The following is a 27,508-nucleotide window of genomic DNA, read 5'->3' as shown; positions in this document are numbered from 1 at the left end:
TCGATTTTCCTTCTTCTTCAGTTTCTATTTGAGTTTTATTCAATCATTCTTTCTTTATTTGGTGCTTTTTTTTTTTTTTAAGAATAAAACGGATTATAGTTACTTTTTTTCTCCACAATTAATTAAGGGTACCTCTGTAACTTGACAAAAGGGTAAATAAGTAAAGGGACAAGTATAAGGGTATTTTGAGGTTATTGAAAAAATATAAAAATGTCACATCATCAGTAAACTAACGGAATTTAAGGGTAGGAGGCAATAGTAATTGTAGACAAAGTTAAATGTTGGATTAGTAATTTTGAAAAGTACAGGAAATAAAATAGTAATAAAATTAAAGTGCAGAGAGCCAATAGTAATTATCCCAAGAAAATATCTTTATTTGCTTGTGGTCACAACTCACAACACAAGGATGGTTTATAGTCCTCATCCTTAATCCCAATTCCCATGTGAATTACTCACTGAAGAGAAGTTTGTGAGATCGGATTCAGAAGACGTCTGATGGTGTCTAGGGTTTAAGTTCTCCGATAGTTCGACGAAATTTTGCCGTATCGCCCGGTTCACTACCAAACGAACTTTTGCACCTCGCGATTTATTTGATGGAACAAAATAAACATTACATCGTTTTGAGCCGGATATGTACATTTCTCTCGATCCTTAAAAAAAAAAATTAAAAAAAAAAAGCAGCTAAATTACAAAGACACTTCAGCATTATTCAAATTTTCCTGAAATTTGAGGGAATTATTCATATGCTTCTGCAGGAACACAATCCTCTCCAGGTTATCTTCTTTCTCCAGACATGTATAGACACTCTTAACATATCCAAAGTCTGGGCCATAAAGGTGAGATGCACATGCTGCCTTGCATGTTAATAACTGAAATTCACCTGTTGAAATCAAGAGCAGAAGCATATGATTAATTTAAGAAATAAAGCAATTGGCAACAACTTGATAGTTGTATTACTGAGCCTCAAAGAAGGGATCAGTTCTGAAATCGTAGTTACCAACCAAATTACATAAGAATCTAATTTCTGAGATACAGAACATTCCAAAAACAACTGAAGATACCTGCTTCCATCTCTGAGTCGTGGATGTTCTTGCTGAAGTGGCGTCTAGACCACCACTTGCAACGTAGTTCCCATGACATTCGCAAGTTCCCTTCCATGAAGGATCTGGGAATCGAATTGAGACAAACAGAAAACTGTTGGTTGCCTCTGTATTCATTTTCATTTTCATCTCCACAAACTGACATTTGATCGTCTTCATACAGACAAAGCTTGAGGAAGCATGATGCAAGCTCTCCCCATATGTCACATGTTGCATAGGCAGCATCCAGATGTAAAGCTATCATCTCAACTAGTGATTCAAGATTATAGTCACCTACAAATATCCGAATCAAACAAAGAACAATATTAGACAAGCAAGACAGAACTGTTGGATTCACGAAGTTACTTTAATTTGCACTGTAGACAAGGAATCAGGTAACAGCATACACCACCCATACTAGATCAAAGAAAGAAAAAGGTTTTTAATCCATGCTCAGTTATAAGTTTCATGATGAATACAAACCATTGTTGTGCATGGTAATTAGCTTTCTTAATGAATGAATACATGTTGGATCCTTCTTTAAGATATCCTCATAGCAGGCTGAAAGCACGTCATACTGCTTTAGGTCAAAGCATTCTGTAATAATTGCCCTTAATCTGCAGTGTGTACATTGTAAGAGAGGGGAATATGGACTTGAAAACTTCACAACAGATAATAAGAGCTCTCAAAGTTCTCAAAATAAATTTAAGTATATGATGGAGCACCAACAAGGAATATCTGTGGTACTTTAGTTAAGCAAGGCAACTGCTAAATAAATTTGATGGTGGATAATGGAAAGGAGATTAAAATGAAGCAACCAAAATAAAAGGAGACAATTTTTCCATAGACAACCAACAATTGAGGTTACCAAACAACACTAAATGAAGTATGCAATACATTAGAATCTTGAGAAAACAACATAAGGCCGTTGAAACAATGGAAGCGAGGTAGCATGACACCCCCCACATTAAAAAGATAATAATAAAATAAAAAACTTGGCCAATATTTCTTAGCAGGTATCCCATCTATGATTGTAGTGCAGAGTCACTAAGTTTAGGCCACCATCAATGGATCCAGTCCTCGTGAGTTGCAACTCGTTTGATGGTGACCAAAAAAGAATGAATCCGGTCCAAGAAACCATGTACTTGACAGTCAAAACATTGACATTATTAGATCAAAGACCAACTATAACATATATTACAAAGCAGTAGCCTTTTTTTAATCTTCTTAAACTTCAATGAAATGCAACAGATTGGATGGTTATAATTCCGATCACCTTGCATTTTAATTTCCAACACATGAGGTTTTCTGGATGAGACACAAGAGTAAGATCTTCGTCTCCTTTTATTCTTAGTTCTATTAACAGTAAACTATACAACATGGTGTTCCAGTGCACGAGGTTCCCACTACTGTAAGGTCTGGAGGGACAAAAGTATGCAGCCTAAAGCCCTGCTTCAGGAAGGTTGTTCCCATGTTTCAAACCTGCAATCTGATGGTTGCAGCACAGCTTAACCGCTGTGCCAAGGCTCGCCCACTAAAACATGCAAATATACAAAACAGCTTGTAACTAATTCACTAAATCTCTCTACCTTAAAGGAAGTATCATGTCTGAATTGTGACATAATTTCTCGAGCTCATTCATTGCCTCATCAACACGATCCCCGACAAGCAACAACTGAAAAAGAGGAAATACAAGTAAGTACAGGATTCTCTACTAAAAAAACGGTGCCAAGTATTCTTATAAACAATCATTCATTTATAAAGAATATCACTGCACATGGATCAAATACAAAGATCCAGATTTGACCACTAAAGAACCATAACTACAAAGAATTCTTGGGTTAAAAGAAAAAATTGAATGGTTCCTGTCATTCACAAAATAAAATTTCTCAAGAATATTTGAGGAAACTAATTCTAAACTTCATCAAACACAGTGGCAGCAACCAGCTAACAGTCTTTACACAATTAGGAATAGAGTGCACCAATTGTCCATCAAAACAAGAGGGGGGGGGGGAGCTGTCAAGCATTTTTCCTGGGGGGAAGTTCTGCTCCATTTGTCTCCACATTAAGTATTTATAGGAGTCACATAGAAGCAAAAGGAAATAGCATTGGTTGAGAAAAAGAAGAATTTAGCTTACTGAAAAATAAAATAAAAATTTTCAGAAACTGGCTTCCCTATTAAACTAAGCTGTTTTCCAGGAAAAATAGTGGCATCTTGGCTCATGATATATGTCCCACCCATATGCAGTAGATTTCTTGAGTTCAAACACAGATCCTTGAGGCTGAGTATAGGGATGATATGCACCGAAAGTTATTTTGATAAAGAGCAGCTTGATATTGCTTATGACATCTAATAAAGCCCATTAAACTGTTCTTAATAATTTTACCTTTTAACTTGGAATATTCATTTCAACATTGCAAATATCTTAGTACATTTTTCTTACACTATGCTCATGACAAATAGATGGAACTTTTGCTGTCGAAAAGTTCAAAATGACTTGCACACAACAAAGGCTAATAATCAAAAGCTGGGGCAGATAAGTCTTCAGCTAAATAGGGAGATCCAATGCAAAAGCCTTAGAAGAACTGGACTTCATTGATATAGAAAGCAATCCAAATTAGCAAGATTGTTGACCATCATAATCAAAAAAAAAATGCTAATAGAAGTAAAAATTCATGCCTGAATTAGAGGAAGCAAGGCTGCCATTTCTGGAGGAGTAGAATAAAGAGCAACACGTAAATGCTTCATTGCAGTAGCATAGTGATCATTAAGCAGCTGTTTATGTAGATGCATGAACTCCTCCCAGTTCTCATGTGAACGTGGAAGCCTTATAGGCAACAAACTTGTATCCAACCCTTTTCCATGGCAAAACAAAAAAATTAGTGTTCAACCACATAAAGCAATCATATCAGGTCAAAGAAATGCAACCCATTCAAGTTGACCCACATGACATAAAAATTCTGTCATTAGCAAAAAATCATCATTCAAAAGGATATAAGCAACTCTTTGGTAGATATAATAACCCTCTGCTCAATGTAGAGTAACTAGAATTAGAATGATTCCCCTTGTTTTATGTTGGGTAATTAAAATTAGAGTGACCAGTAAAGGTGAAGAAGTAGTGATGCAATATTTTCTATGAAAGGAGGAAAAATAAAGAAAAAATTACATTTACACCCCCTATCTTTGCAAAATATTACATTTACATCCCGTATAATTTATTTTATTACATTTACACCCCTTGTGTTTTGAATTATACAACCGTACCCCTATTGATGAGTCAGTATGTATTATATTCAAAATTTCCAATATTAACCTTATTTTATTTCAAACCCTTCAAAAAAGGAAATGTCATGTTTCTATAAATTTTTTAAAATTTATTATAATAGTGACTTCTACCAAAAAAAGTGTCTTTTCTATGTAGTTTCCTAAAAAGTCAATTCATCCTAAAAATTGACTAAACTTTATGCATTTTTTATTTTCTTAAACTTGTTTAAGATTCACAAAGGGTAAATGTCTTTTTTATATATAATACTAACGGTTTTAGGCATAGGGGGACATTTGTAATAAAAAGAATTTCAGGAGGTATAAACGTAATTTGCTCAAAAATAAAAGAACAAACTCCCTATGGGATGGGCTGGCAAGGTTCAACTCTAAACCAGAGAACTGGTTTAGATTCAAGCATCTGTGCTTTTCACATGTTACTGTTCATGAAAGATTTTGTTTGGATTTTATTGATGTATTGATAGGACCCCCCCAAATCCAAACCTTATTCCTCCAATATCAAAGATAAACACAGTAATAAATCGATGATTATAGATTTCAGATAGAAGAAATTGCAACAGAATACTATTCCTTTCATTGCAAACAGTCTGATTATCAAGCAAATAGATACAGCTCTATTTCTATTCACTGATAGATCAATTCTTGGAATAAGAAAATTAAATCACTAAGCTGTAACAGATAGTCCTCACAGCCCCATTGCTATCGCTGAGAGTTTCCTCTCTCTCCCGCAAGCTCTGCTTGCAACTCCTTAGTTTCTCCCCCCTCCTCTTCTTCTCCCCCCCCCTCCCTCCCTCCTTACATACCTTTTTCAATCCTAACAAACTCCCTGCTCCCATAACCGATTTTTCCACTCGCAGCCAACCAAATGATGCCAACTGGATGAACCCCTCTGCTCCTCTGTCTGCAGCAAGTTAGTGGCTGCTGACCAATTGAGTGTTGCCAGCTGTCCTCTTCTCAGTTGTATCCCCTGTAGTAGCTGTAGGCTGCATCATGTAGTCCCTCTTCTTCTTTCTCTTATACACCTTGGTGATTAGGGGCTTATCAACACTTCTCCCCTTAAGTTTCACCTTGTCCTCAAGGTGAAAATCTGGGAATTCTTTATGTAACTCCCTAAAGTCTTCCCAAGTGTTCTCACATGAGGGTAACGCTTTCCACTTGATCAGCACTTCTAACGAACCCCGTGAAGAGTAGCGAATCTCTAATAATTCTTCCGGATGTAGTTGTAACTCTCCATCCTCCATAAGGCATGAAGGTAGTGGCTGTGTGTTAGTGTTACTACCCTGCACCTTCTTCAGTTGTGAGACATGAAAAACTGGGTGAATTCTTGAACCTTCTGGGAGATTGAGTTTGTATGCTACAGGGCCAATTTGAGCAGAAATTTGATAGGGTCCGTAGTAACAATGCCCGAGCTTCTCATTGGGTCTCTTGGCCAACTTTTTGAAGCGATATGGCTGGAGTTTAAGGAACACCTCCTCTCCGATGTGGTAGGAAACCTCCTTGCGGTGCTGATTGGCAGATTTCCTCATACGATCCTGTGCAACTCTCAAATTGTTTTTCAGTTCCTCCAATATGTTGTCACGCTCCCGTAAATACACATCCACTTCGTTCACCTTAGATGAGTCTCCCTCCCACCTCAATAGCGTTGGGAGGTGCACGACCATATACCACTTGAAATGGGGTGAGCTTGGTGGCTGAATGATAAGAGGTATTCTACCAATATTCTGCCCAAGATAGCCATGTGGTCCAACTTCTCGGCTGCCTAGCACAAAAGCAACGCAAATAGATCTCTAAACTGCGGTTCACAACTTTGGTTTGGCCATCGGATTGAGGATGAGAGGCACTACTGAATCTGAGTTTAGTCCCTGCAAGTTTGAACAGCTCAGTCCAAAAATTACTTAGAAAGACTCGGTCTCTATCAGATACTATGGAGTGTGGAAACCCATGCAATCGGAGCACTTCCTTGCTGAAAATTACAGCAACATCCTTTGCAGTGTATGGATGGAGAAGTGGGATGAAATGTGCATATTTAGAGAGCCGATCGACCACCACAAACACTGTGTCCCCTCCTTTAGTCTTCGGCAACCCACCAATGAAATCCATGCTAATATCCTCCCATATCTGATTGGGAATGGGTAATGGCTGAAGCAGTCCCTCGGGCTTCATCGATTGATGCTTGCTTCTTTGGCATGTATCACAGCTAGCCACATATTCTTTGACCACCCATTTCATTCCTATCCAATACACCACAGCAGCCAGTCTCTTATAAGTTCGTAGGGATCCTGAATATCCCCCAAAGGGTTTAGCATGAAATTCCTCCAGTAGTTTTGGGATATACTTGGATTTTTCAAGGATTACTAGCCGCCCCTTAAAAAAAAAGATTCCCTGTTTCAGCTGATAGTGTAGAAAATCTGTGGAACCCCTCAAAAGTGATTGGATCAATTCTCGATACCGTGAAGAAGTACGAATTTCCTCTTCTAACCCCTCTCCTTCTTCCCAAATGGTTGTAGTGAGAGTGTAAAGTCTAAGCTCCTAATCCGTGCAACGGGATAGTACATCAGCAGCCTTGTTTTCACAACCAGGTTTGTAAATGATCTCAAAATCATAACCCAAGAGTTTCATGATCCACTTTTGCTGACTTTCTGCCATGAGTTTCTGATCCATCAAGTATTTTAGGCTCTTTTGATCAGTGCGCACTTTGAAGTGTCTTCCCAATAAGTAATGCCTCCATTTTTGTACCGCCAATACTATAGCCATCAGTTCTTTTTCATACACCGACTTGGTGCAAGCTCGTGGAGTGAGCATCTGACTCCAATATGCTATGGGATGACCCTCCTGCATCAACACAGCTCCTAAGTCCAATCCCAATGCATCAGTCTCCACTACAAATTCCTTAGAAAAATCAGTCATAGCTAGCACCGGAATGGAAGTCATGGCTACTTTCAATGCTTCAAAGGCTGAATTAGCTATAGTATCCCAGTGAAATGCATCTTTCTTCAACAGATTTGTAAGGGGAGTAGCAATTTTCCCATAATCCTTAACAAATCTCCGGTAATTACCTGTCAATCCTAGAAACCCCCTTAATGCTTTAAGGTTCTTAGGTATTAGCCACCCCAACATGCAACTGATTTTACTTGGGTCTGCGGCGATGCCCTCTTGCTGAAATGATATGACCCAAATAGTCTATGGAAGTCACGGCAAAAGAGCATTTCTTCTTGTTCACCACTAACTTGTGTTGTACCAACAAGTCAAACACAGTTCGAAGGTGCTGCAAATGTGCTTCCATAGTCCTACTAAACACCAATATATCATCAAAAAATACTAATACAAATTTCCTCAAGTGTTCTCGGAATACCTCATTCATGAGTGCTTGAAAGGTGGCTGGTGCATTGGTAAAGCCCAAATGGCATTACCAAAAACTCATAATGTCCGTCATGAGTTCGGAATGTTGTCTTCCCTATATCCCCTTCCACCATGCGTATTTGATGGTACCCAGATTTGAGATCCAGCTTGCTAAATGCCTTGGCTCCTCCTAATTCATCAAGTAATTCATCAATCACCGGTATTGGGAACTTATCAGGTATGGTGAGCTTGTTGAGTGCTCGATAATCAACACAAAAGCGCCACCCTCCATCTTTCTTCCGCACCAACAAAACAGGGCTGGAATAAGGGCTTATACTAGGCCTGATTAACCCTGCTCCTAACATCTCCCCCACCAACCTCTCTACTTCATTCTTTTGAGAATGTGGATAACGGTATGGTCGAATGTTAGGTGGGTTACTTCCTTCGTTCAGCCTTATGGTATGATCATAGAGCCTCTGTGGTGGTAAACCAGTAGGTTCTGTGAACAAGCTCTCGTATTCTCCCAATAATTTTTGCACTTCTTCCCTGCGATCAATTTCTGAAGCATGGTTTTCAGTCATGAGTTTCAACCAGAACCCATCACCCCCCCCCGCACGAATAGTCTGCCAAGCTTGGCCCCAAGTAACCTCTAACCTGAGCAAAGAAGGATCCCCTACCAATTTCACTTGCAATTGATTCCATTCAAATTGCAGAGTTTGAGTCTTCTAATAGCTGCGGATGTCGCCCAGTGAAGATAACCATTCGACTCCCAGGATTACATCCACACTACCCAAATCAAATGAGAGTAAATCTTGGACGAAGATAGCCCCTTCAATGTCAATCGGAACATCATGGCACTTCCCCTGCCCTTTCACTTTCTTTCCATCTCCCAATTCCACATAGAAAGGTCGGATATTTTCCACCCTCAATCCCAAAGGCTCGACTAAGCTTCGGTCAATAAAATTGTGAGTCGCCCCGCAATCAACGAGAACCGTCACTGTCGAATCACCAAGATGTGCTCTGAACTTCATAGTATGTGGTGAATCAAAGCCTACAAGTGAAGTGAGAGAGAGTTCTACCCCCATCGGTTCAGTTTCGACCAACTCTTCTGTCTCATCGACTGCTAAATTTTCAGTCACGATGTCCTCTGTGGCTTCACCTTCATGGACCAACAGTACTTTCAGCTGTTTAAATGGGCATCGGTGCCCTTTTGAGTAGGGAGCATCACATAGGAAGCAAAGTCCTTTATCCATCTTTACCTTCATTTCCTCCGGCGTCAACCACTTCGATCGGTTTCCACTGCTGGTTGGAGTTGCAGGAGTCGTCTTTGAGGAAGATGAAGTAGCCGGAGACGTTGAAGCTCCCGTAACGTCTTTAGCATTTCGACCTACATTATTGGTTTGAGTTCCGGTTTGGTTCAATGAACCAATTGGGTGATTTACTCTCGGTCCGCCCAAAATAGCTCCTCCACCCACTCCTCGTTGGGCCCCTCCCAACCCCCATGTTGTAATGGGCTGTCCACTAACAAATTTCTTCGGCCCATTAACCACCCCATTCTTCACCTCTATGGACTGGGCCAAGTCCATTAAGTGGGTTAGGGTTTTAGGCTTAAACACTCTCACTTCAGCCCTAATTTCTTCCGTAAGCCCACACATAAACAATCCTTTCAACCACTCTTCCTCACGTACTCCGGCAGCCGCTGCCAATAACTCGAACTGGTTTCTATAAGTTGCGACAGAGGCAGTTTGCCGTAGATCGACGAGAACTTCCTGCGGTGACTTCGCCTATGGGGATGCAAATCGTCGATGCAGTTCTTCCTTCAATTCCAGCCATGATCGAAACTGGTGCTGCAACTCTCTGAATTGAACCCAATCCAGAGCAGGACCTTCGAAGAAAATGAGAGCAGCTTGAAGCTTCTCCTCTTTGTTCAAGCCCTGTATCGCAAAATATCTTTCCGCCCTGCTTACCCACCCACTTGGGTCATCTCCTTTGAACACTGGTAGTTCAATGAACCTGGGAAGAAAGTCGCGTTGATTCGGAGCTGTTGGAGTCCTCTGTTCTTCTCGACGATGGTCGCCGAAAGTGGTATGCTCACTTTCGCTTCTTCTTCTAGTCAAGATTTCTGCAGAATCCGTCTCCACATCCACCGCCTTCCCTTTCGCCAGATATGCCCTCAATTCACTCATGAATGCTTGATGACTATTTTCAACCCTATCAAGTTTGGAGTCGATTTCGGCAAGGTGGACTTGTAGCTCCCTCATTCCTAACTCCAGAACCTCAACTCGAGTCTCCATCTTGCTCCTGACCATTACCCGAAGAACACACTCTGATACCACGATGATAGGACCCCCTGAATCCAAACCTTATTCCTCCAATATCAAAGATAAACACAGTAATAAATCGATGATTATAGATTTCAGATAGAAGAAATTGCAACAGAATACTATTCCTTTCATTGCAAACAGTCTGATTATCAAGCAAATAGATACAGCTCTATTTCTATTCACTGATAGATCAATTCTTGGAATAAGAAAATTAAATCACTAAGCTGTAACAGATAGTCCTCACAGCCCCATTGCTATCCCTGAGAGTTTCCCCTCTCCTGCAAGCTCTGCTTGCAACTCCTTAGTTTCTCCCCCCTCCTCTTCTTCCCCCCCCCCCCTCCCTCCTTACATACCTTTTTCAATCCTAACAAACTCCCTGCTCCCATAACCGATTCTTCCACTCGCAGCCAACCAAATGATGCCAACTGGATGAACCCCTCTGCTCCTCTGTCTGCAGCAAGTTAGTGGCTGCTGTCCAATTGAGTGTTGCCAGCTGTCCTCTTCTCAGTTGTATCCCCTGTAGTAGCTGTAGGCTGCATCATGTAGTCCCTCTTCTTCTTTCTCTTATACACCTTGGTGATTAGGGGCTTATCATGTATTCTCATGGTCATAGCTGTAAAGGTGATTAGGCAACCCAAGGAGTTGGAGGGTCACCAATTGATGTAGTCCTAGATCAATAGATGATCAACTAGGAGCCAATTCTTCCAAGATCTTAATCAGAACAAATGTCCAGGACAAAATAGGCGGATTTGTTCATTGCGCTGGATGGAAACCCTATTTTCCCAAAAAAAATTGAACACAACATAGCAAACACCTTAACAGCACACAAAACAATAAAAATATAGCATTTAGGAAGTGAACCTCACCTCGTGCATAAAAAATGGATTCATGCATCAAATTGACATCATTATAAGAAAATGGTCCTTCATTTGCATTCTGTTCAGCAGATGACTCCATGTAGAAGCCATGTGGCTGTATATTTTGATTGGACTTCTTTTTATCTGGCTTACAACTGTCCGCAGAAATTCTTTTATCAATTCGAATAGAAGTTTCCGAATCACATTGTGCTGGAGAATTCCTTTCTTGCACACCAGCTGCTCTGTGACAATCTGAATCTTCAAAAGGGTTAATGGACCATGTCCTAGACATCTCCAATGCCGTAGGTGAGTCACTTCTGTCAGAATTTTTCAATCTCATGTCTTTCGGGATGGTGGAATACCAAAGTTGATAGAAGATCAAGCCAACTATTAAATTCAAAGTTGGGTCACTTCCATATTCACTTTCCTGCATAAGGCTGAGGAAAACAAATCACAATTAACCATGATGGTATTGTCCTAACTATTTTTCTCATGCATAATGTAATCAAACTTTCTTTCCAATTTTCTGCTGACAAAATAATGCAGTCAGGAAGGTTGAAATGGGGTCAATTGGGCCTTAAAATACTTTTCTTTGGCCTATGGGGGTGTTCTACAGACATTAGGCTTCTTATTTTTCCATTTATTGATGTAAAAAACCTAAATTTATAAGCCCATTAATTGAAGTTAATGCTAGTACACAGAATTAGTAGTTAAATTAGGACACTTGATTGCAAGATGGAATTATGCTCTGATTTTGTTTACTTTATTTAGTATTTTAACATGATCGGGAGTCCTTTTTGAGTCAATTACAAATTTTAGAAGGTCTATATATATGTAACACATCCCCCATAAATTAGAATGAAATGAACAAAGAATACAACTTTTTACAAGAGCTTTTGGTGCTGTTAAGCAATTATGTAACTGATATTCCAAAACCTGATTTCTTTCTCTTCTCTTCTTTTATCTTCCTCCCTATTCTACCATTTAAGCTACTGTTCAAGAAGATCTTTGACAATAATAAGTTGAATGATCCACAACCCCAGTTCATCTTCTTTTTCTTTTGACCATCTAATTCCCCGAATATCGTTCCTCCTTTCTGAATTTCCGTTTCTCCCAAACCATATCCATTAAAACCTATCCCTAGTCTAAACTAACCATTAGAATCCACTGGAAATCCATCCACCATAGAATGCACACCACCTTCAACCTACCAAGAGTACAAATCGAATTACCATCCAAGATTCAAGGTTTTAACCCCTTCATTCTATTTTTGGACTACCCAAGAAAACCAAATTCAACTTAGATCTACACCAATCAAACCATCAGATTTCTCTTACACTCCAAGCATCATTTCCATCATAGTTATCAAGGCAATGCCCTAACATCCAAGTGGGTTTTTGTTAAACCCGGGTGCCTTGGACGCTTTGCTTGCCCAGTTGGTTTTGCCTTGTATTTTAACCATTTCAAACACCTTCGTTCACCTTTTGCCTTGACAACTATGCTCCCCCACCCCTAAAAAGAGACTCCCAGGAACAAACATATTGTTACCTAAGGATTGAGACTATCTGTTTTGTCCTCTTAGGCCTTCCAAGTGCCTTCTTCCACCCCGCACCCCCCCCCTTTTTATTGGATTTATTGACCCAAAAAAATAAAAAATAAAACTCAGAAAAGGGGGAATAGAATTTGGGAAATTAGAATTCAAAGAAGAAGAATTGGGGTCGAGGATAATTCAACTTCCTGTTGTTGAAGATCTTCTCAAAGCAGCAATTTGAATAATAGAAGGTGCTCTTGGGACAAAGAAAAGAGGAGAAGAAATCAAGGTTGGGGCTATAAGGCGACCATAGGGGTTAGGGCACCATTTACACCGCAACAAGCTAGGTGCCTCGGCGGCAAAAAACCAACCAAAGCAGGGGGGCAATTTTTTTAAAAAAACTATTAGGGACAAAGAGGTGCCAAACTGACATAGTCTTAGCAAACAATATCAAAGCAACCTAATTATGGAGGTTTTGTCATAAAAAACAAACATAAGTTTTTTTTATCATAATACAACTATATAATAGCAATTAACAACATAGGTATGACAACATATGTATGACCTTTATAAAAAAAAAAAAAAAAAAAAACTGACATAGTTTTACTATAAGCTAAACAAATATCAAAGAACCATAATTATGGAGGATTTGTCATAAAAAACAAACATAAGTTCTTTTTATCATAATACAAATATATAATAGCAATTAGCAACATGAAGAAAATAATATTATAACATATGATTATGAACTATATATAAATAAAAATAAAAATATGAAAACAAAAGTATGGGAAAATAATTTTTGTTGTATGGGGAAAAATATACATGACATGGTCTACACTATATACAATTGTTAGATTGTTGCCCAACCTAAACATTCGAATTTCTCTACACGAATTTTTTTAAGTAAACGAATAATTCTAGAATCCAAATCGGAATTTAATTTGTCAACTTTGTTTACTGAACCAATAAATTAATAGATCACATTATTCTAAATAATTCTCCTTATAGTGATTCTTTAATCAGAAATGAATAACTATCATATTTGTATATGTGTATGTTTTTGTAGAATAAAATTTGATACTTTAAAAATATCAAAAAAAAACTTTTAAATACAAAATGTCAAAAAAGCGACCACTTTAGCACCTAGGTGACAAACTGACAATATGGCTCAGAAGGCGACAAAGCGGCAGTGCCTAGGCAAGCGGCTGAAATCTTTCATGTCAAAAAAGCGGCTCAATGTCTAAGCGGTCAAAAAACCGCCTAAGCAAAACAATGATCCTACATACATTGCTCAACAGCTCTAAAGCTCTTATAAAAAGGTCATTCTTTAGGAAATCCTCTCTAATTGATGGCGGAATGCATTGCATATAGACCTAAAATTGTTTATTTGACTTATAAAGGACTCAAAATCACTCTAAGAAACCCAATAAGGTAAACATATCAAAACAAAATTCTATCTAGATATCAGGTATCCTAATCTAACACACACTGATATTAACTACTAATCCAGTTTAGTATCATTACCCCCACTTCATGGCCTCATAAACTAGGCCAATTACATCAATAAATCCAAAAGTAAGAAGCCTAATATCAATAGAACCATACACCAACATAAAATATTCTAAGGCCCCAGTAACCCATTTGGACATTCTTAACTGCATTAATTCATTTCTAAATTCAAGCAAATTATGCAAAAATCTCTAGATAATAGATATACAATTTTTTAAGGCTCAACAAACCCATTGCTTAAGACTTAACTTGTTGAAGTACTGCACATATGAGCTGAACATTTTCATCCATCAGACACAATAACCCAAATAAAAATAAAAACATACCAAATAACGGCTTGATGTGCTTCTTCAATGTTCCCTTGTGTAAGACAGAAAAGGACAAACTCCAGTTGAATCACATATGTATCCTGCCAAGTTGTGCAAAAAGTGAATAAAAGGACTCCAAACAAATGATGCAACACATGATACAGCATCAAGATGCACATACGCTTCCCAACAGTGAAAAGCAAAAGTCAATATATCTAATGTAAGTGAACAATGTAATATCAAACGCAGGTACCAATTGATTATGTGAGAGGGAAACACAACAAGATACATAGATAATGGATTTGGGTCATGTTTGGTCTTAAATAACTGACAAAGCAACTATTCCAACAATTTGAATTTCCTTATCAAAAGCACATATTTGTACAGAGCATACTTTCTATGCTGAACAGCAACTGTCCCCTTCATATATAACCAGAACAACATCAAAAAAAGAAAAGGGCATACCATTGCAGAAGACTCCCACCACCATGGTTCAAGATCTCACTTTTGTGAGGTCTTGAGGCGAGATCTAAAGCAAGTCTCATGAAATGCAGAATCTCGACTGAGATCTTAGTCAAGTTGAGATCTTGGTTCAACCCGAGACCTCGGTCCATTCATTCTTTTAAACCCATGTTTCGAGCGAGACAAGTCAAGATCTTAACCCATCTCACCTCCCAACTCGCCAACAGCTTCCCAAGTTCATTTTTTGTTGGATTTTTTGTCGGATTGTTGCCTCCTCTCACTAACAGCTTCCTTGAGCGACAACACCTATTCATGAGACCAAGCCAAAACTGCAAAGGAAATCCGAGGCCCAAAGTGATATAAAGCCTCTACAAGCTCGAGGGCGTTGGCCCGACGGGCACTACCCCCAACACCCCCCACTGGGCCAGCCCCCCAAACCCCCACCCGCTCACATGGGAGTGAGACCCCGTGTGCAATAGGGAGAAGGTCATCGGCAATAAAATGTGAAGCATGGGCCATACCCAGCAATTCTGTTATGAACTTATGATGGTTGTATTATTGTATTCTCGAGAATCAAAAATGTGATGTTCTATTGTACTCATATGGATGGAACTTTGTTGGTATTTAAGTTATTTGATCTATCTAATTACTTGCTTTTCATATATATGTCATAATGGTTATGGTTCTATATTTCAAGTCTTATAACCGTGCATGTTCACTCTTGCAGAACTTCAGTTCCAAACCCAGGATCGAGTTAGAACTCATACTTAGGGTTGTTTTCTCCTAAATTTAAGATCACCGTGTGTTTAAAAGGCCTGCAATAGGCTGATTACCAACTTGAGCCCAACCTAATCTTTGAAACCCCCCGAGATGAGCCCTCAAGTTCACTCAAGTTGGCCTCGGAAAATACTAGATCTTGAGTAAGATCTCCCTTTTCTTAAAGGCGAGATTGCCCTCGAGAGCAAGATCTTGAACCTTGCCCACCACAGTGGATTAGGGGGAATTGGTAAGAGGCCGTGATAAAATGGGAGGAATAGTTTGCCAATAAGTGGCAAAAGACCTTACAAGACAGACAGTGGGGGGAGAAGGAATGCACCACCTGACAGGAGTAACCTTCATTATCAACAAACAAGATGGAGGATGGGACTGGAGAGATTGCAAATACCTCCAAACAGCTCCTAGAAAAAGAAATATGGACTTGTCTTTTATTATTACCATCAAAGGAAAGGGGTAACACCCTAATGAGTAGAAGGTTTGGGGGGGAAGGGCTATGCTTCTTTTGTTGCTGAGTTGCTTGGTCGTCCCTCGAAACCACTACCACTAGCAAGGGGTGTTGATTCCAATCAAGGTTAGTGCAACCGATATGTACCGCTGCTTCAACCCTATTCGACTCTGAGCCTATTTGCCCAAGACAAATACAACCATACTCGGCCTTTCTTCTTTGAGGGTGAAAATGAGGCGATATGAAGTATTTTAGGTAGATGTTGGGTGACCTAGAGATCTCAAAATCCAATAAGACTTGGATCAACCAAGGGGTATATGGAGGGGGTGATTCTCTCAAAGTTTGAAGGTTTGGACAGTTGATTATGAAGTGAGAATTCTTGAATTATGGGTTCAGAATTGAAGATCTAGCAAGAATTGACGATCCAAGGCTAATAGCTCAAACCAAGTTAGGGTTTGTACCAAGTGTTCTAGGCATGATTGGAGAACTCGCTCTCAAAGCAATGCCGCCAAGCCAAAAAACCGAGATCTCGATCGATATATAGGGAGTTTTTACTAGGGCCATCTCGAAGGGGTTTTAAGGTCCATGTTAGGTTTAAACATCGTAGTTAGCCTAATTTAGGCCTTTTAATGCACTAGTGGCCTTAGATTTGTGAGAAAACAACTCTAAGTATGAGTTCTAAATTGAACCTAAGTTCAAAGCCGAATGGTGCATAATTAGGGACAGCAGGATTAGACAACATGAAATATAGAGCCTTTAATAAGTATGAATAAAAAGCAAATGTATCAAATACATTAAATAACTTAAATATCATCAAAATTTCATCCATATGAGTATCACAATCTCAACTCCTGAGAATAGAATAATGAGATTATACAACTATTAGAAGTTCTATATAAGTCATAACTCATAAGCTCATAAGACAAGCATGGAAGATAAAAATTCAATCAAGCCCTAGCTCCACCAACAACTCCAGCATCGGCTCCACCACCAGCTCCAGCACCAAGTCCACTAGCTCCAACAGCACCACGACCACAACCACCTTGCATACCAGCGGCTACACGTCGGCCCTCCAACTCCATGAGGTGGTCTACCATATATTCCTTTGGTGTTGTAGATGTGCAAAGAGCAGTTGCAAGCGAAAATCCGATTGCATTCCACAAGAAATCCAGCAAAAATTGAGAGTTCCAGCAAGATCTAGCAAGCAAAAGAGAGAGAGCAAGAGAGGTCGAGAAATGACCTCTCTCGCTTAAGATTAGGTGTTAAAAAGAGGTCAATTGGACCAGATCTCGGTCCAACCGAGAACCCTATACCCTAGTAATTTCCATCTTGGAGGTTCCTTACCAAGGCAAGGGTAATCAGTACCTAAATTAACAAAGCAGCCATAAGAGCAGCATTAGACTGTATTGAAGTGTATTCACCTTTCACCCCCATCCAATAAAGGGGGGGTATTTATAAGCAAGGGTTAAAGTATCAGTCCATATCGTATCGTATCATATTGGCCGATACATATCGGTATCACAAGCCTGCAATACGATATAGACCGATACGTATCTAAACCCTTTTTTTTTTCAAATCGTCTCTCGGGTCTCTCAATGTATCGGCCGATACGTGTCGATACAATGCGATGCACACCGATACATAGCAATACACACCGATAGATAGCAATACGATGCGATACACCATGATACATACCCATAAGTATAGATATAGCTTAAAAGAGGGAAAAAGCACGGTCTCATGACGAGCTGCAAACTCTTGCATTTCTTACTATTTGTGACTAGCTCGCCCATTGACACTGAATCTTGTACATAGGGAGAAATTTCCTAGACTTGCACATTCCCAAAACTTAGGGGAGCTTAATGTTCAAACTGAAGAATGTGTTATGTCGAAAAGAACAGTTTCAAAACCCCTTAGGCCTTGGACATACACCAGAAGATGTGTTTGGCACCAATTTGAGCAAAGATGTGAGGTGAAACCTTAAATATTTGCAGGCATGAACTGCTTTAGGGCAATTTGCAAGTCATGTGACTAGTAGGCAGTTGTAAGATAATGGGTTGGACATACAAGCCTCTCAATTGAAAGATGATTTTTTGTTCTTATGGCCATTTTCCTTCTTTCTCAAGATAAAGTCTATTGTTTTCTATTTAAATTAGATTACTTTCATATGTATTTTGATGATTTTTATTTTATTATTCAACCTTCGATACGATATGAACCGAAACGTCTCTTAAAATTGCCCGACCAATACATTGCCGATACACAATACTTTAAACCTTGTTTATAAGATAGCAACCAAAGTGCTAGTACAAATAGTACCTAAAACTAGACTGAACTTAGGACTTCATAACAAACTACCAGAAAGTCTGACCAGCCTAAATTGTGGGTGGGGGCTGTTCCCATGATTTATTCACTGAAATTAAAAGACGGATAATAGAACATTATGCCCTTGACTTGAAGGTGGGCAAAATTTGAAATTTTGCCACTGCACAGAAGAAAATAAAAAATGCTGATAAAACAGGCATTGGATACCATGGACTTGAGCTTGGACTTCAATTTGGTGTAGGGTTTTGGACCTGCAATAGAGAGAGAAGATTTCACAGTGGGGATGGGGGATTGAAAATAGCCCACATGACAATTTTCGCATCTCCTAACTTCATTTGCAAGAAGTTCTGCTTCAACACGGGCGACCTTAGAATCACTAAGTTTTTCCCCTTTTTCAATGGTTGAGGGGAGGGGGTTCGGGGTGTGAATAAGACAAGGAGGGACGCTTTCACCCAAAGGGATCTTGGTCTGGTAGAAGAGAAAGAGGCCCAGGATTGACAACTAGCAAGGCCTATAGGAGAATGATGGATTGAAAAGACAAGGGGAAGAAAGCAAAAGGAGGTCCCCAAGGATATGGCTGTGCCAAGGATCAAATCTCCGTTTCATGGCTGGTTTCAACGAGCCAAAAACCGAGATATGGCAAAGATGGGTTGAAACCATATTGAAACCAAGATTTTTTGTAGGTAAAACTCGACATGTGATGGCCTGATCAAAACTGGTCAAAATGGTCGACGCTTGTCGAAATTGCTGAAATTGGGTTGGTTGAAATTAGTTAGAACTTAGCATTTATCGGCCAAGATTACTGAAATCTCCAAAATACATCGAAGCTACCGAAATGTCATCGAATCCTGTCAAAACCTTACTGAAATTTCCAAATACATCGAAGCTACCGAAATGTCATTGAATCTTGTCAAAACTTGGGACTTTTGAGACTAACTCATGTTTTCATCTCAGTTTCTAGGGAAACCCGTCTTGGTTGAAATTTGTACTATGGGCTGCACCACCAAAAGAACTCTTATCATTAGCTTTTTCAAGTCAACTAAGACCGTGGGTTAATTATAAAATTCCCAAGTTTCAAAAAGTTCCAATAATATTTCAGAAATAGTCATAATTTTAACCCAAAAATATTCAAGACTCTCAGCAGGGTCAACCAATAAATACCAAGTTATAACCAATTTTAACCAATTTTACCAAACCAAGTTCAGCAATTTTGATGGTTTCAACCAGATTTAACCAACCATCACATGCCCGGGTTTCAACACAGTTTCAATCCATTTCAGCCATATCCCAGTTTCTGGCTTGATCAAAACCAGCCTCAAAACCAAGATCTTGAACCTTGATTAAAAGCATATAGAGATCTTCTTACATTCACAACGTGAATCACAAATATAATCATCAAGTTTATTATTGAAATGCAAATGCTGATTGGCATTGACAATGTGATTAAGACCATTAGATTCAACCCCCCCCCCCCCCCCGAAAGAACAAAACTAGAAAAAGGTTTGGAATTAAAAAGTTCCAAATGTAGTCCATACTCAAACATAGACGAAATCCTCACGTGTCTGATGCAATAACCTAAATTATATAACATCATGTCTTGTGTCAGTTTTGATGTGAAAAGGGAGATGCTAAATGTGATTTTTCCTGATGCATAACTTCAGTTAGGAGAAATACAACCATTAAATCAAAACACAAACATATGAAGCTAGGTTAGTGACCTTTGAGCTGTCAATGAAGACACTACAGTAATGCCCACACAAGCTAAATAAATAACTTTGAGGAGTCAAAGAACCATACTCGAAGTGAAAGAGAACCTACCACATTCATATCAAATTCAATGGGGAAGAGAGTAAAAATAATATTTCCAAGTCATACCTTTGCTCGCCACTTCTTGCTTGATCTATTCTTTCTCATCCAAATCTCAAATATATGCTTTATTTTTGTCAGGCTTAAACAATCTTTGTTAAGCCTCTTAAGAAGCTCCATCGCAGCCTAACAAAAAAATTGTAGGTATGAGTTACTCTACAACTACTAGATGATTACAAAATGGAATTTGTCATGGAAAGTTGAAAAAAAAAAATTCATCATGTGGACATAATCAGCCCAGTTCAAAATGCTTATCATAGAAACCAAATTCTCAGCCAACCAGATGAACTTCTAGAATTAGAACACATGATTTCATTAGGGCCGGGGGGAAAATACAGGCAGAGATGCGCCTGGCATACTCAAGATCCACCTGTGTCATACATGAGCAATAGCAGCGAGGACATGAAGACCCACTACCAGATATCCTAAAAGACTATATTTTGTGACTACAATCCTCCAGTTTGCTGAATTGAAAACCAAGGATCCCTTGATATAAACCAGGGAGGGGGGAACCTAATTTTACTGTCTTTGACGATTAGCAGCAATTTCTGGGTTTTTATGGCTTGTGGTTAGGAGAAATTAGGGTTTTAGCCTTGCGGCTAGGGTTTAAGATGTTGGAATGGGCCTATGGTTGAAGGGGATTAAAGGAACACTGCTGTCCAGGTGTTTACTGTTTGAATCTTTCTTTCTTTTATTTCTTTTCTTTCAATCTTGACTGATCTTGAATTCTCCAACTTAGGGTTAGGGTTGTGCAAGGTATAGGGATCAATCCTAATGGATGCAACTGAAGGTTGTAGAGGTGGTCTAGGTGTCAATCCTAGTGTGTTTTAGGGTTTGGGTTTGGGTTTGGGGTTGGGGGAATGCCACTTATTTTCTGTTCTTGAAAGGGAAGATGAATTCCTGCTGCAGTTGCTGATCAAGAATCAATCAAGAAGAGAGCTTTCAAAGATGCAGCAGATTCCCCACAATGGAAACATACTTGAGACCTCGTTGGCTAGGAATTCTCCTCAATTTTATTCAATCAGAAACTGAAATGTTACATCCCTGGGCCTGGAATTTATAGCCAACAATAAAGTCTCCAAGTAGAACTCGATACTGGGGAGTTCAACTCTAAGACCTAGACTTGAACTTTAACTCCTAATTGCAAATTATAATCTGAGAATAAAAGACTACTAATAATTCGGTAAGAACTCTTTTAATTAAAAAGAATCCAACTATATAAGACTAAAGAAGTTAAATGTTAAAAAAAAGACCAAAATGCCCCTAAGGTTTGCACCAAAGCTTGGCGGTAGCTATGACTTCTTGTGGCTTTCTTTTTTCTTCTTCTTCTTTTTTTTTTTTTTTTTTTTTGGGGGGGGGGGGGGTTTGGAATTTACAGCACCCTTACTAAGACCAGCCACTACTGTACATGTGTACATGTTTGATTGTGTGATAGCATAAAGAATTAGATACAAAACAAAGGCCAGACAGGTAGACATTTTGAATTTCTTCAAGAAAAATCATAAATGGGAATGCATGGGACATGTTTATGATTCAACCACAAACAGATGATCCATGTTCCACTTGACATAACACCCTAGGGATTGTTTACCACTCTCATGACATGACATAACTAACAATCTCCTAAATTTATGCCATATGCTCAAGTATCCATCAGTTTACACACCCTTAACCTTAACTGCAAATATCCAAGAACAGGAAGTTAGAAATGATACTTTCACAAGCAAGGATGAATGATAGTTCTAGACAGGCACTCAAATTATAAAAGGTACCAAAAGAAGGTACAGAAGCTAGATGCAGATAAAAAAGCAACCAAGACAACGTACAGTCATACAGTGTATTTTATTCGATTCTTCACTGGAGATGTTTCCTTGCATGTTCCTTTCAATGCCACACTCAAGGTGCCACTTGCTTGCTTCCAATTACGTTGCCGCATGAGTTTCCCAGTAAGATGAGTTACTCTACCACAATTTTCTGTCCGTACATTATTCAGCCGTGGAATATATGCTGGCTTGATAAATGATACGCATGTTTTCTTGAGAGGTTTCTCTGCTGCAGGATTACAACCTTCATTGACCTTTTTCTGAATTTTTCTTTTGCCATTGTTGTTCTGTTCAGCAATATCCTTAAAATCAGTTTCAGCAATATCCTTAAAATCAGTTTCAATACTTGGGGACATCTGCGGGCCCACTCAAACGGGCACTATAAAACAGCCAACCTTTCCTTCCTGCACTTTTTTGAAGTGAATTATAATCTCATAAACCAAGATGGCAAAAGAACAGGGCAGGCTTAAAAACAGGGGGGAAGAAATATAAAGAAAAGCAAAAAATGTTATAAAAATAAGCAGTATCTCTTTCAGGCCTCAATCAAATAGCTTTAATAATTAAATTCTTCAAAACTTCATATACAGCATAACCTGAACAAGTAGGCCATAATTATAGCAAATATGAAAGGAAACATAATTGTTAATATCCCCAGGCAGGGGCATTTAGTAATTTCAACCATCTTACACACCTATTGAGCTTGCAATTGCTTTCTGAATTTTTGTTTTGCCACAAGAAAAACTCTGTTTGGTTTTGAAATGTAACAGACGTCCAGACGACAGAGAAGGCTAGCCGTACCTGGTAGGCTGGTAGCAGTATGGAAGTATGGGTGCCAGACAAATTACAATATGGTAGCCATAATTCATATAAGTACCAGACAGATGAGAGCAGCAGTTGACCAAGCAGTAGGATGGAAACACGACACATCAAAACATGTACAAGGAGACCTTACAGATTGGCAACATAATTTGAGCCTTCGATGTGTCAATTCAGTGGAAAACTGAAAAAGTTCTAATTTCTAATTCCCATTAAAAATACAGAAACTTTCTTTCTCATGTCTGATGGCTTCATCTACCAAAGGTGTCTCTGGGAAGGAGTTTTACCCATCTAAATTTTTTTCTAATATTTTTTGTAAAATTCTGATCCCAAAAAAAATCACTGACCTCCAATTTACTGCTCTGCTTCTGCCATCGAGGACTTCCCCTTTTGATGAGGCAATTGAGGATGTAAGGAAGCTCAATGTCTGAAGCCCCCACCTACTCCTACCCTCTTGGGTTGGCTTCTCCCTGAGGCCCACCCTGCCTGCCATTATTGATGGCAAAGCCACTGTTTCCTGCCTGTCCGATGCTCTCAATGATGAAATTTCCTGCTGGAGAGACTGCCTTGTTGGCCATTCCCTGAGCTTGCAACCTCCCTTTCAAATTGTTAAAGCCCCATTGGCCAAACAATGGAAACCCACAGGTTCCCTGGAAATGTTCCTACTAGATCAAGGATTTTCCCTCTTTAGGTTCTCTGATGAAGACAACAAGTGCCGAGCCCTCAAAGGAGGGCCATGGAACGTTGGAGAAGGCCTTTATTCCTTCAAAACTGGCACTAAAACTTGCAGTCATCCCGCAAAGACCATGCTTCTTTTCCCCTCTAGATCTCTCTTCCAGTCTCCTGTCAACTATTGGTGTGAGGAAGGGTAGAGTATTGTTGCTTCTGCTTTCGGTAACCCACTCTATTCCGATGCTAGAACCAAGAAAAAAGATCATCTCACCGTTGCTCAATTCTGTGTTGAACTCACTGCAGAAACCTCTCTCCCTTCGTTGATTTCCATTAAGGAAGCATCAGGGCTTTGCTTCAACCAAGTGAAAGTTTGTCTGGAAGCCCCCCCTTGTTTGTCCTACAAAACGTTCGGACACCACTCCTACGCGAATGCAAATACATCTTGGGCTCCCGCTTCTACCCTAGCGCCCATAGATCCTCCCCTAAGCTCTTCATACCCTGCTGCTTAAGTTACAGCTCTAGTCCAAGAGATTGATCTACTCTACACCAACATGAAATTCGGCAACTCACCAATTTTTCAAGGAATGCACCTACAAACCATTTCGCTCCTCTTGCTGTCAACATTGACAAGGCCCAATCATCAAGACATTGTCTCTCTAAACCCTGCCATGCCTGCCTATTTCTGCCACGACATTCGACCCTACAACCACTGCCACATTGGGTATAGCCCCTGTAATAGTCACTGACCTACCTACCCCTCGTTCCCTTTCCTATGAAAGTCCTACCCCTATTGACGTCACTCACACCCTATCAACGTCTCCCCACAAACCTTGTCCCCTTCTTGCTCCTTCGCCGTCTCCCCTTCTCCCTACGAACGGTAACTCCCTAGCCCCCTCGCCTTGTTGCCTTGGCACTCCCCTCCCCTTCCACGACTCTTATAGGCCCCATCCCATTTCTCCCCTTTGAGGGCCCCAATCCTTCTCTCCCCTTTAAAGGCCCACCACCTCTCTATCCCTGTTGGATCTCACACCTCATGTTTGCCAACTCCCTTGTTCTAGCCCAATTGACCCACCAATGAGCATTCTCCCTTTCTTGTTATCCTATTTTCAACCAAGCTCACTCATCCCCTCAGCCCCTTACGTTCCATCCCCCATTCCGGCCCAAGCCCAACCCATTCTCCCCACTCCCTTACCCCCTCCCTTTGAGTTTGACCCTCATCTTATTCCCCTCCCAACCCTTCCCTTCCCCCCCCCCGCCTTGTTTGTGGAACCAAATCCCAACACCTTGACCCTTATTGTGGGTGGCAAGAATTGCATGCAAGCAGCATCTTGTAATGCTGAGCTTGGGGGTTCTTCCAACACTAAAACTAAAAACCCCTCTCCTCTGCTTAAGGATTGCAGGAGAAGCAACCACTGAACCAGAGGGTGCCACCATCTTGATGAAGACATCATTGTTGAGTTCAAGTCTACAAGGAAGAAGAAGAGAGAGAGAAAAAAATTGGACTACTTAGTGCAGTTCTTTGAGTTGTAATGACTCTTTAGTCCCAGCCTTCAGTGCCTAGTTCCTTTTCTTCATTTTGCTTTTTGCTTAGAGCCTTGCTGGCTTCAGTAGGGCTCTACCCTTTGCTCTTGCATTGTTCTCCCCCCCCCCCCCTCTTTCTCTCTCCTTTTTGGTTAATGAATTTTAATTCATCCAAAAAAAAACAATTTACCGCAGTGCTTCTCACTATCTCACCACCAGGAGACACTGAGACAGAGAAGATAGAGAAGAGATGAACAGCTGCAACTGTTTGGCAATGGGACTGGGTCACAAGAGAAGATGAAGCAGTGGAATCGCTTTCACGAAGACAGCAGCTACACTTCGAAGCTTAGAGAAGAAGAGAAATCACTTACATTTGACTGTTACTATGTTTTCTTTCTATTTTTAAAACAGAATTACCCTTACTCAAGCTATGATCCTTTACTGCCTAATACATCTTGCTAATGGTTCAATAGCAAACCAGACCGGTAGTTGAATCTCCGTTGGTTTACAAGCCATCTATTTCTCCATTGCTGAAAACTCATTGTGGCCTTTCTTAGGCTGCATTTGGTAGCCAAGAAAGAAAAGGGAACTTTCAAAAAATATAAAATTTGGGGACCAAGACACATTAGATAATCATAACAGTCATCATTATTTTTATTTTATCCAAAATTTCTTTTCTGTTTTTTTGGGTACCAAACATAACCTTAAGTCATCATTCATTCATCTAGTTCGTTGGGGACTAATCAAATTGTCAATCCTCCAGTTGAAGTAATGGAGCAGTTACTTCTGAAACTTAGGTTTTGATGTCAATTTGCGGTATAAGTTATCTCATTCATATTGGAACCAGACTTCTTGATGCACCCAAATAAGGTTTTGAGTCATGCAAATTGGAACTACACTTCTTTACGAAATAAGGTTATAGTTTCTAAAAGGTCTGTTAAATAATGTTTATAGTGTTTTCTTATGTTTAGTGAAATCAAATAACACAATCTCCCGTTTGGATATATCAGTTTGTTTATAAGTGCCAAATGGAACAGACCGGCTCTTTTTTATATTAGAAACAAAATTTTTGAAATACCAAAAACCTTGTCTCATGCATTTTCAATATGGTTTACTTTTTTCAAATGTAAGATTCACTACAAGGCTTAAACCAAGAAGAGAGTAGAGCAAACACCTGTAACTCTCTATCTTCTAGATCTAATTCTGCCCTCGAAAAAAGTTGTGGAACATGTTTACCAAACACAATTTTGTGATTCAAAAGCATTTTTTTAGCATAGAGACCCCCAAAAAAAGGTTTAAGGTGAGAAACATGTGTTTCTAAATAGAAGCATTACTATAGATAATTTGAAACTTCATCCCGCACATTACAAACTAAAACGAACAATGGAGTTCCACAAGATAACTATAGACAACTATAAGAAGCTGAAACAGCATCTATTTGGTTATAGACTAGAAGAAAGCTTCATTGAGAAACAGGGCTAATAGCCTTTATAAGCAGTGGCTTTGGTTTGTTCTTATTGCACCCAAAGACGAGATTGATCGTTTTCAGCAGTGAAGATTCAATTGTTTAGAGATTTCCAATATCTAGAAATTTCAAATCTATATATTTCAAATCTATGAAGTCATAATACAAAAAATTAACTGTTTGGTTAACTGAACATGTGGAGTGAAATATGTGGATTCATCTGTAATGTTTGTGAATACACAAATGTTTAGCGTTTTTATAGTAGGTATGAAATCTCTACATTTCACCTCATACCCATAAATCTACTGATTCACGTTTTTAATGTAATAAGATGAACCTTTAGATTTCATGAATTCATATATTTCCACAACCAAACGGGTATAAATCTCGCATTCATGAATCCAGAGATTTCAAGGATTCATGTAACCAAACAGGCCCTAAAAGGAGAAAAATGCATCTAAAATGCATCTGACAAATTTCGAAGAAAAACAAAAACAAAAACAAAAAAGAAGAATAATCCTAATGAGAAAATCCGACAAAATTTCACTTACTTTTAACGGCTCAGCTTCTCACTATCCCACCAGCAGGAGATGCCGATACGAAAAAATGGAGAAGTCAATAAAACCGCTGCAACAAAATGATTTCGATGGACTGGAGCATAGAGAAGATGAAGAACAGGAATCCCTTGCAAGGATGGCGGCCGTCTTCAAGCTTCGTCTGAGTTCTAGTGGAATCGCTTTTGGTCGTTTTCCTTCTTTTGGTTTTCAGCTTTTTTCCCTTCAGTCTAACTCAAACGAAAAAAATTCAACACGCCTTTTTAACCCTTATTTATAAGTTAGAAACTTTAGAACCTCATGCGCTTTGAAGCCTACCGCGAAATCTCATTAACGGCTACGACTATTCTTTCTGCCCTCGCGTGGGAATTGTACTTCCGGCGGTTAAGTGTTGCCAATGGTCCTGGTTTTGCCACGCAATCAAAAAACGATTCAACGGTTGAAAATCAAAAGGTGAGTATATTTGTAAATATTTTTTTTTTTTTACATTCAATATTTAATTTTTTTTACAAATTTACAAAATAAGTCCTTAGATCTACCGATTCCAAA

General features: G+C 39.4%; 1 protein-coding gene across 1 annotated transcript; it reads right to left on the bottom strand.

Moving 5' to 3' along the window:
- Nucleotides 1-71: 71 nt before the first annotated feature.
- On the bottom strand, nucleotides 72-27,188 carry LOC149002698 (TAF RNA polymerase I subunit A). The gene is made up of 10 exons (XM_089136282.1): nucleotides 26,957-27,188; nucleotides 21,943-22,335; nucleotides 20,118-20,234; nucleotides 14,252-14,334; nucleotides 10,892-11,319; nucleotides 3,760-3,935; nucleotides 2,669-2,754; nucleotides 1,563-1,696; nucleotides 1,062-1,373; nucleotides 72-880 (listed from the first exon to the last, which is right to left on the bottom strand). The coding sequence occupies exons 2-10, from the start codon at nucleotides 22,285-22,287 to the stop codon at nucleotides 687-689; spliced, it is 1,875 nt and encodes a 624-aa protein (XP_088992408.1). The 5' UTR covers nucleotides 22,288-22,335; nucleotides 26,957-27,188; the 3' UTR covers nucleotides 72-686.
- Nucleotides 27,189-27,508: the final 320 nt, after the last annotated feature.

Source organism: Hakea prostrata, chromosome 10, assembly GCF_041222555.1.
Source record: "Hakea prostrata isolate BN-2017 chromosome 10, UWA_Hpros_2, whole genome shotgun sequence".
Lineage (NCBI taxonomy): Eukaryota > Viridiplantae > Streptophyta > Magnoliopsida > Proteales > Proteaceae > Hakea > Hakea prostrata.
Note: the sequence above shows the minus strand (reverse complement) of the source record. Positions and strands in the feature narration are given on the sequence as shown.

Coding starts and splice junctions, on each gene's coding strand:
- LOC149002698 (XM_089136282.1), bottom strand. CDS start 22,287: ATGTCCCCAAGTATTGAAACTGATTTTAAGGATATTGCTGAAACTGAT. Junction 20,235..21,942: donor AGAATCGAATAAAATACACT/GTATGACTGTAC, acceptor TTTTTTTGTTAG/GCTGCGATGGAGCTTCTTAA. Junction 11,320..14,251: donor GCACATCAAGCCGTTATTTG/GTATGTTTTTAT, acceptor TGTTTTCCTCAG/CCTTATGCAGGAAAGTGAAT.